We start from the raw sequence: 10652 nt of genomic DNA on the forward strand, positions 1-10652 counted from the left end.
CCCGACCTAATAATCCCATTATAAACTAAACCACTTCCGGACTAAGAGCAAAAATAATTATTCAGTAGAGGTGTCGCTGCCCAAACAATAATGGTAAGCCGATCTGGCATGATAGGGACCAACACTGTTCAAATGAGTTTCTTTCGGCATTTCTTCTCAGCAGTGGTCGTTCCGAAATGCCAGTAGTTTGTAGCTTGTGAGAAATAACTATAAATATTGACGAGAAAAAGTGCCTGTGAAGGTCTAATTTCTGAATAAATTATTTGAATTTGAATTTGAATTTGAAACGACGTGAGAGGTGCGGGGCGCGGGGCGGAGCGCCTAGCGACAGGCAGCCGCCGCGGCGGCACTCGGCCAAACCCTTTCTGAGGCGACGGCCGCGTTCCTTTGGAATTGCAATCGAATATACCGGCTATTCGCCTAGACAGTCCACTTTTATTTCGTAAACGACTTCCCCGAAACCCAGTAGGAGACCTATTAGGAAATAGGAGAAGCACTTCAAGAGGCGATATGAAAGCATAACAAAACAAACCAATTTTCATATTTACAAATATATAAGAGTTAACAATAAAAAAACTACTAGCTATCGGAACAATTAATCATGATTAGAATGTTTTCCTTGGGAGCTTTTTTTACTGGGGACGTGTTACCGGATTCCGCGGCCATTTCGACATGAGCTTTCTTTATTATTTACTAGCTGATGCCCGCGACTTCGTTCGCGCGGCCGAACAATTTTTGGCAAGGAGTCAAAATTATTAGGGAAATTTAACTGTACAGACAAAGTGTAACGATACCTATACAGAAGATGCCCATCAAACTGAAAAACGTTTGTTAACGCGTCATATTTCCTATAGTTTAGCTGGGCCATTATGACTCTTCTTCAAGTGTTCCTGATCTTCGATTTTTATACTTCAACAGAAAATAATCATCAGACTGAACAACTTTTGTTAAGGCGTCATTTCTATATTTCCTATAGTTTAGCTGTACCATCATAGTACTCTATCAGGTGTTCCAGTTTTCAAAACCATTTATATCCTATATGTTGCCCAGGCTTAATAGCTATATAAAAAAAAAGTTTTTTTTTAATCCATCCAGTACTTTCTACACGGAGATTAGCGGTACAAACAGACATAAAGACAGACAGATTGTTTTTTTCCAATTCTTACTCTATTGCTATGACTCTATCGTCTAATTTTGTTTTTATGTAGTAAGGTAGATAATTTTATCATAGCCATGATTCATGAAAATCGGTTCAGCCGTTCAAAAGTTGTAGCGAAATATATTTAAAATCGGGGTTTTTTTAATTTGTCTAATAAATAGGATCGTTTAGAAAATTTTTCTGAAATCATTCTATTATTGTCATTGATAAATTTATCACCACATAGTATAAAACAAAGTCGCTTTCTCTGTCCCTGTATCCCTATGTATGCTTAAATCTTTAAATCTACGCAACGGATTTTGACGCGGGTTTTATTTATATATAGTTTGATTCCCGAGGAAAGGTTTAGGTGTATAATATATTAAGGTTTTACCCGAGCGAAGCAGGGACGGGTCGCAAGTAAAAAATATTTAAATCTCATCGGGATTTTGACAAACCCCAATCTCTAACTCAATGACAAATTTTATTTGTAAACACAATATTATGTTCCTTACTACACCGTGTCAGCAATTCCTTCGCGCGCAATTTGCTCCCAATCTGTTCGATCTATTGCGTCATTACAATTTATCATTGAAAATATCTAATAACAATAGTCATATAGGTCAAGTTTTCAAATTGTTTTTTCGCCATTCTAATGCAGTAATATTTTGATTACTCATATTAGCTGGTTTAGACGACGAAATATATTAGCGACCCGGCCCGACTTTTCAAATTCAAAATTCTTTATTCAATTTAGGGTGATATAAATCACTTATTGAGGACAAAAGATTACTTAAACTAAGTCTACTGCCGGCTTCCAAAGCGCAGGTGAAGAAGAAGCGGCGCAACAAACTTCACCGCAGCCTTTTCTCCAAGGACGTCAATTAACAAATATAGGTCTTATACATACATTAAAAATTAGGAGGACGAATTTACATCATTATTAAAAATGTCGTCTTTGAATACACCTTCGTAATTTTTCTAAAGAACAGTACAAAGTATACATCGTAATCCGTTGTGTGTTTTAAAATAAAGCTTAGAATTAGACGAACCTCTTAGAAGACCTCACTCAATGATATTTTTTTTAATATCGATTGTATTGTAAATAGATCTATTACATAAACAGAAAAGTTTGCATATTAATGTAAATATTATTAAATAAAATGTAAATATTATTAAATAAAATGTAAATAGATACAATGTATACATATACTGTTTATCATTAATTTTTAGGGATCCGTAGTCCTACAGGCAAGGAATTTTGTAAACCATTCGGAAATTTTGAAGCCAAAATATTTGAGTCATATGAAGCCTCCCCTCTCTAAAGTCAAATTCAATAAGGTTGGCCATAAAGTCTATAGAATTAGTCCATTGAAAAGACAGTTTATAATACGGAATATATGAAATGTATCGCAAAATTGTGTAAACAATGTAACTTGGTATAGGGTTCACAGTAGAAATTGTCAACATTTATTTAAAAGTATATTAATTCTATCTACCTAACTGTGTTGGTTTGTTACTCTTTACGTTTTAACCACTGTAGTCTTGGCTTTTCCACATTAGAGGGACCGGGTTGTGATTCCATTTTAAACAAAAAAATCAACAAAGATACAAATTTCAAATAAATATATATTGTGCGGCTGTCAAAAAAAATGGCAGCCGAATGTTGTCAATCTTTGTCATCGGTAAGTAGGAGTAATGAACTATATGGCCATTCTACATGAACAATATAGCTATACACATAATATAACAAATAAAAATTTTGATGTGTATGATTGGTTGGTAAAGACCAACGAATCAGTTTTTTATTCAAACATTACGGCATTAGTACTCATATACGAAATTATAAGGAAAACTCTCACACCTAAGTTGGCTTTACAAGTTTACGAGTAATAATTCTACTATAAAACGTCAGACAACTATTAGCATGGTCTCGGTCAGTGTTTGGTTGTTGTAACCCTACGGAACCCTAAACTGTGCGTAGCCCGACACGCACTTGGCCGGTTATTTTTATATATCTTCGGAAGCGTGTGAAGACCAATGAACTTGGGTAGTGTAATTAACATTGAGATAACTATGATGACCTCTCTCTAGTGTAGGTAACTAAAATTGTTAAGCCGATATTTATTTGCACTAATCATATATTATTAATAGGACGCAAAATTTAAGAGGATTTTTTTGAGACGGACGCTAGTAATAGAGAAAAACAATCTATTAGGTGGTAAACGCAGTTTATTATTTTGTGGAAATGACAAAATGCCTAGATTATAATATCTCTAATCGTATATTTTAAAGATTAATATAAATAAATAAAATTAAAAAAAAATCACAACGACATGTTAGGTAAATTTGTAAATTCGTTTTTTGAACAAATTTGCATTCACAAATTATGTGGCATAAATGGGTTATGCCACTTTAACTCCAAGCCATTGTTCTCTATGAATACGTATAAAAGTGCTTGGGGTACAAAGAGTAGTATTTGTATTAGCAAAGAAAAATATCTCACCTATAGCGAACACCTTGACAGCCTTCATGGAGCCGCCCCAGGGCGTGGACAGTGACACCAGCCGCCTGGAATCATCCAATATTTTATTTAGGAACATTTATATGCATTTTTCTGGTAATCGTCATATATGAAATATTAGCAATTTAATTCAGTTGAGATATGTTACACTCAGTTACGAAATGTGTTATCCCCGGGAGTTGCCAGTTTGTTTCACGGTTGTGACGCTTCGAAGCAAGCGGTCCACGTAGAAAAAAACAAAAAAGAATGTCCGCGGTTTTACGATTTTTGCAGGCTGTCGTCTTGACAGCCAAACAATCCCTTTACCGCCTCGTACGATGTTCAGAAGCGGAAATGAAGTAGTTCTATTCTATGGCTGCGATCCACAAGCTCCAAACGTTAAGTAAGATGGAAAGAAATGACCGACTACAGATATAATAGGAAAAGCTCACCAGATTTCTTTCTCTCCTCTCAGCATTTGCTTCAGTCTAGGGTCTGCTTTCCCACTCTTTATCCTTCACTTCACACGGTCTTCAGCATCTTAAGTTACAGGTATGAATATCATAAATCATTGTACTACACTTCATCAATCAAGCCTGGCAGACATTTGCGCATGAGTTCCTAAAGTCCAATAGTTTTATGACAGTATTAGTCTAGTACCTGATGTACTGGTCCTTCCAGGCCTGCGTCTGCAGCCTCAGGAAGTGCAGCGCCATGGAGCCGCCCATGCTGTGCACCAGCAGCGTCACAGCTGTCTTGTTGTTTGTGGTGTACGCTTCCTCTACCAGGGTTTTGAGCTTGATGAAGAATTCTCCGTTCTCGTCTGAGGACAAAGGCTGCTAATAGGATATGTTTTTCATATACTATTTTATATGTGTATGATGTAAATAAAAAACACACCAAAATATGGATTTACCAGATTATAGTTAAAATGTAATGGTGTGAATAATGGTTTTTAAATAATATATATTTTTAATGGGATTTCCTTCCTGGGTAAAATTTAAAACAGTAAAATTATCTAGCTGCAAAGTTTCGATAAATTCCCATACTTATAATTTTAGTTTAAAATCTTGTGATGTCTTTAGTATAAGTTTAATTATAATTGGTTTTAATTTTATTTAATTAGTTTCAATAAGTTCTATTATTTTTTTTATTTAATACTTTAAATTTAGATGAAATGTAAATAATATTCAACAAAGGTACATACTTTATTGATTTAATAGCATACTTATTTGATAAAATACTTAAGAACTATGAAGTCACTTCCTATTGTTACAATAGAAAAATATTTTCTTTGTTATATATTTGTTTGTTGTAAATATTTTATATGATGATACATCAAAATAAAAGTAAGATAAAAAATATAATCTTATCAAACATTTAATAGTTATCTATTATAGGTTAATTAAGTCATCATTGTCACAAAAACAGATAGCCAGGTGGGATAGATTATTGTCCATAGATATCAAACTTGTTGACTTGTGGCTATCTACACTCTACTTGTTGCTTGAGACATTGCTAACACTTGAATTGCAATATTATCCATATATATCTCACTGGCCATGAAACACAAATTAATGTTAGAATCCACAACCCTTTGGCCCCTAATTAATAAATTTCAGACAATGCTTTATTAGAACAAAAATCCTTTTTTGCAAATATGTCTGTCTAACTTTGCATGTTTGTCACATTTTTTTATATTTACCTACTACAATTATAATGTTATTTTATGAAATAAAACATATGTGCACTAATGCCAAACAAAAACAAAGTAACAATATCTACACAGCTTGAGAAAAAGTTTAATTAAATCTTTTGCATATTTCTTTGATAATTTTCCAGGATAAGGAATACTAAGCAATAAAACAATGAAAACTCACTTGGGGCTTTTCTAAAGTCGTATGGAGCTCCCCTGATGGACACATTCCGGACATAACCAATCTTGACCAAAGCATCAGCAATGCTATTGAAGTAGGCCCCCGGAGACTCGTGGGACGGGTCTATCCATTCCACAGTCTCTGGGTCCCCCCAGCCTGGCACCTTGATCTCCACTCCTGGAGGGTTCCTCGTGGTTCTCGTGACGTTGTCATACTCTAGCCTGGTGTTGTCCACCCAACAGTCAATGACAATAGGCACCAGCAACTCAAGGTTCAGCCAAATGTTGAAGTAATCCGATATTTTGCCACAGATATAATGAACAACTGTAGTCCTATTCAATTTCGCTTCCAATCTACTCCCACCATCGCCTGGAACTATTCAGTACAGTATGAATTAAAGTGTGATAAAAATAAAAATCTGAGTTTGTCTAGAAAAGGTCAATGAAGTTCATTAGTATTATTACGATTTTACTACCACAACAACAAGAGACGTGTCTACGAAAATTACTCACTTAAAATAACCGGTGATAAACCAAAAGAATTCTGCGCCAGGAAACAGTATGTAAATAGAAAACCTAAAAATAATTTCATACCGCACATTTTATGTTAAATATTTTTGGCGTCCGAATCATGCAGCAATCTAATAGAACTGAGCAGAAAAGTTCGCGAAACTGGTTTCCTTTTGTTTTTACGTAATTTAGACAAACGATCGATGTAATAAATGGTGTGAGACTGACGTCGAGTCTCGTACGACAATATAAGTTGCGGCTACGAGAGGTTAACGCTGATAGGAGTAAACATACGATAGATAACAATATTATTAATTACGTAGCGACAACAAAAACACATAAATCAGATCGTAAACAATCAATTGAAATTCAGTCAGACCAGACATCAAGAGAAACAAACCACTGCAAGCAAACCACTTTCAATTCAAAATAACTTTGTAATCACTGAGCTGAGTTTGACGTCTGTTGACAATGACAAGCCAAGACACTTTATATGCATTTCATTTAAAATAGGTACCTACCTAATTAAAAATCATCATTTCATCGTATCGATTTACAATAACATTATGTACGTTTTACTAAAATGGAAAATATTTGACAGTTTGGTCTAGGTCTATGTTCTATATTATTGCTATCGCGCTTATACTCATAAACCCATAATCAGTATATACCTACAGTTTTTTATTAAATTTGTACTCATATGTTAAAATAATGTTGTAGATAGTAGGTATGTTATAATTTTTATAATCGTGAAAATTGTAGGAATCAATAAAATAAAGAGCAGAGTTTCTAAACGCAAGGAGTTAACTACGCACGCGCGATTTTTAAAAAGAAAGCTACTTATGCTATTGTAGGTAGTACAGCTAATAATGGCATGGCATGGTTAACTCCGAACCTACAGTTTTATATTAATTTCAATGATTTTGCAAATTTTAAGTAGATTTTGATAAATACAGAAGATAAGATGTTCCGCAAACGATTCACAAAGGGATCAAAAAGAAGCGATTTTCGCTTTCTTGTTAGGAATTGAAATGTTTTTGCAGGTATTAAGTGTATTGTTAATTTAATTGATTTTTTAACTCTGACAATTTCAAATTATTCCTCTTTCAGGGTCGTGTAATAATAGTTTGGTTGTTCTGGCTTATCGCCGGCATATGCGGCGTTGTTATTTTGTTAGTTATTATATGTTACTGCCGCCTAATGCCTCGCCATCAGAAGTCATTTGGTAAGTTTATATACACCTACTGTATACTAGTTGTTTAGTGTTGTTTTATTAAACAAATAGTAATTCTTGCAGATGAGCAGTACCTCAAAGAAACATATGCAATAAAAGAAAATCATGCTTACACTAGCCAAGAAAATTATAGGATGAAACATGCTGAGGTAAGTGAAGAAATAGTGAAAAAAAATTCTGTGTCACACTTAGTGTGACAGAGAGTCGGCACCCTATTCTTCTACTGAACTGACCGATACCCGGCTCCGGTTAAGTTTCGATTCTTCACGACCGAGGACTTCAATGGGTATATTTCGGTATTTACAAGTTTTCCGTGTGGTAGGTGCAGGTGCAGCGTCACAGTCACAGCCGGCCGGCGAGCTACGCGGGCGACGCGGAGCGCTCGCAGCGCGCGCCGCACCACCCGCCGCAGTACGCCTCCAGTAGCAGTAAGTACATCCAAGTCTAAGTATGTACCTACTTATCGCGTATTTATCTTTCTCATGTCCACTTTATTATCCTACTAGCTTTTGCCCACGGCTTCACCCGCGAGACTTTCCAACGGGAACATTAATTTTTCCGGGATGATACCTTTCAACCCGGAAAGATAAATGTTCCCGTTGCCCTTGGTCCTTCTCTGTACTTCATACACACTTCAAACTACATGTTTAAAGCAAAATATAAAGAAGATCGGTTGAGCAGATATAGCGTGAAGAGATAACAAATAAACAAATTTACTGTCGTATATTTATATTAGTTAGGATTACATAACGCGTATAACATTTTACCGATCGGGTAATATAGTACATTATATTACATTTAAACCTTCCTGCACTACTTATCTACCTATTTGAGAAAAGCGTAGAAAAATCCGTTCTGGGTAGTTTTTGAGTGCGTCGCGAGTATACACAGACACAGAGTGTACACATAGACAGACGCGAGAGGGGGACTTCTTTTTATAATTGTAAAGGATAACGATAATGAGAGGCGTCTTATTTATCCTCACTAATGATTCGCCGATATCACACGCTAAGGTAAGTATAGGTAAGTATAAGGACTTGTTTATTTTGTATATTTGCAGTGTTGGATGACCTGGACGAAGCAGCTAGTATGGACGCGCTGAAGACGCGGTCGCTGCCCGCGTTCCTGCGCCCGAAGCCGCGCCCTCTCTCCACCGAAGACGATCTGCAACAACTCTATGCCAAGGTGACTTTGTTTACCCTTTTCAAATAGGTTAAATTCGTTTCCGGGACACTCACACTCACAAAAATGAAAATTTTGCCACATGTTTTTGTTGTCTTCAACACGTCCTCGGTCTATTAACTACGCGTGACTAAATGTCATGTTCGTACAGTAAACCGTTGAGGAGTTCCCTTCTTGGGAGCCGATACTATCAGATGATACTTAGTCGTGAAAATGCCAAGGCATGACACTGAAGTGACGTAAAAATTTTCAACTATGTACTTAAGAGAAGCGGATATGGGTAAAATTTAACTGCAATATCAGACAAACAAACAAACATCGGCATAGGTAAATAGATGTGAAAAATAAACGGCTCTCAGAGTGAACTCAATAGACATTTTTCAGCGCCCTAAAACCGAACTCGCACTCCAGCTCTTACACTACCTTCTCTATGACATGGCAGTGGATGTGAATACCGGCATCTATTTCCAGGTAAACCTCAGCAAGAAGTATAAAAACCGTATGCGCAGCGAACACGCCGCCATCATCGCTCTCAGCAAGTCGCACAGTCAGTTCTTCGACGCCGACGCTGTGATCGTCTACGATCAGAGGACGGCGCTCTAGTAGATCAGTTCGTGTACGAACTTGGCCACGTAAGATGGTAGGTAGGTATCTATAAAAACGTGTGTTTGTGGTTTTGGTTTCACCACGCAATCAATGTGGGTCATCTCCTCATTATTGTCCAAATCCCTGTACTGTACTAGGGCACTTTTATGTGTGCGATTGAAGTGGCTGTGTTCTGGCGAGAAAGGAACAGTGTCGCGTTTTGAATTTGCCATCGACACACACAGAAGTAGGTATATTAACAAAACTCTTGTTCGGAAAACCACATACTTCGAAAGGCGCGAAAACCCAGTCCAGTTTATAGCATATTACGATTCTTTCTATGCCAGTCATAGAGTAGCAATAAAAATGGTTTGAGGTTTGAGTTTGTATATCAATCTGACTATCGTATAGTAGTTTCCATCAACCACCCTTTGCTTCCGGTGATGGAAATCACCGTGAGGAAACCTGCACACTGGTTGATTAACTTGTGTATGAAATGGAGAAGGCAATGGCAAACCACTCCATTAATAATAGTGCCAAGAAAATTGTGAAATACTTTTTTCCCACCGGCCGTTTTGGCTACCTACTAAGTAGAATAATAACCTGATAAAACACGTCTTGTTCTTTCTTATCGAATGTTATTTCTAACACTGGTGTCTTTTATTCAAATCGCCTAAAGGCAACTGACATAGCTTTTACGACTACTTCTGCAATATACATAGATACCTACAGTCTACCAAAGTGCGACTTTACTATTCACCTACCTACATATCACATAACTTTGCCTTTTTTGAGACTTGTAGCGTACATGGAGGAAGTCCTGTTTTAGCGAGTGGTCTATTTTTCTCCAAGTCTACCCGCACTTTTCTACTTTAATCAATGTATTTTGTTCTAGACTGTAAGTCAAGCGCACATAAAAATATAGCTTAACTACTAGGTGTATGTAACTTCCTGTCCTTTAAATTAATAACAAACCTTAGTAGTTATTAGTTTAAATACTTCCTTACGGATTTCTCCTTATTCTGTCCTATGAGTATAGTCAAATTGTGATCTGGATCATGTGATAAAGTTAACGAAATTGTGGCCTAATTCTTACTTTTATATGGAGTTTGATCGTACAGTCGCGCACACAGGCACGTTTTATAATATCACTATTTATTAGATATTTTTTAAAGTTAAATTTTCACAATATAAAGTAAAAACGTTAGTAAATTATTATTTTTTTATATTTTAGATTTCATCAATCAAAAAATTTAGAAAAAATAACAAAAAACAGTTTTCAAAGCACGCCTTAGTTCGCGACTGTACTGGCGTGAAGTGAGTAAAATGAGTAAATACTGGAATCGGTACCATACTCCTGTGGCGAAAATGTAGATTAGTGAATGAATCTTAATGTATATATACTTTTAAATACGTTAGCAAACACATATTTGTTACCTATTGAACTGATTATTGGATTTGTAAACAGTGATTGTTATTAATTAATACTTTTAACAGTGTTCATATAGTACTTGCGAATCGAATAGGTTTTTAATCTAGTTATTATACTGTAGCATTTAAGCAGTTAATGGAAATAAAACTTTTGTAATCGGCTGTATTTTTTTTTTATTTCGCACATAGACAA

The 10652-nt window shown here is 35.9% G+C and overlaps 2 protein-coding genes across 7 annotated transcripts in view; one reads left to right on the plus strand and one right to left on the minus strand.

The window, feature by feature from the left end:
* LOC128672922 (phospholipase A2 group XV-like) overlaps positions 1-6478 on the minus strand; it is a 10853-nt gene extending 4375 nt beyond the window's left edge. Inside the window, exons 1-4 of the mRNA XM_053750458.2 lie at positions 6031-6478; positions 5522-5893; positions 4302-4464; positions 3645-3709 (exon numbers count right to left, since the gene is read on the minus strand). Coding sequence (XP_053606433.1) covers positions 3645-3709; positions 4302-4464; positions 5522-5893; positions 6031-6118 — 688 coding nt within the window. The 5' untranslated portion in view covers positions 6119-6478. The remainder of the gene's footprint in view (positions 1-3644; positions 3710-4301; positions 4465-5521; positions 5894-6030) is intronic.
* A 134-nt stretch (positions 6479-6612) lies between these two features.
* Positions 6613-10621, plus strand: LOC128672990 (uncharacterized). Of its 6 annotated transcripts, none has more exons than XM_053750583.2 (6): positions 6613-6754; positions 7138-7252; positions 7313-7410; positions 7584-7689; positions 8322-8446; positions 8915-10621. In XM_053750583.2, exons 2-6 carry the CDS (start codon positions 7228-7230, stop codon positions 9044-9046), a joined length of 486 nt encoding a protein of 161 aa, XP_053606558.1. In that variant the 5' UTR covers positions 6613-6754; positions 7138-7227; the 3' UTR covers positions 9047-10621. The 6 variants fall into 6 exon arrangements, with proteins under 6 accessions (XP_053606558.1, XP_053606565.1, XP_053606535.1 ...); XM_053750590.1 differs by having other exon boundaries at positions 7325-7410; XM_053750560.2 differs by lacking the exon at positions 6613-6754 and adding an exon at positions 6870-7070 and having other exon boundaries at positions 7590-7689.
* Positions 10622-10652: the final 31 nt, after the last annotated feature.

This window comes from Plodia interpunctella, chromosome 1, assembly GCF_027563975.2.
Source record: "Plodia interpunctella isolate USDA-ARS_2022_Savannah chromosome 1, ilPloInte3.2, whole genome shotgun sequence".
Lineage (NCBI taxonomy): Eukaryota > Metazoa > Arthropoda > Insecta > Lepidoptera > Pyralidae > Plodia > Plodia interpunctella.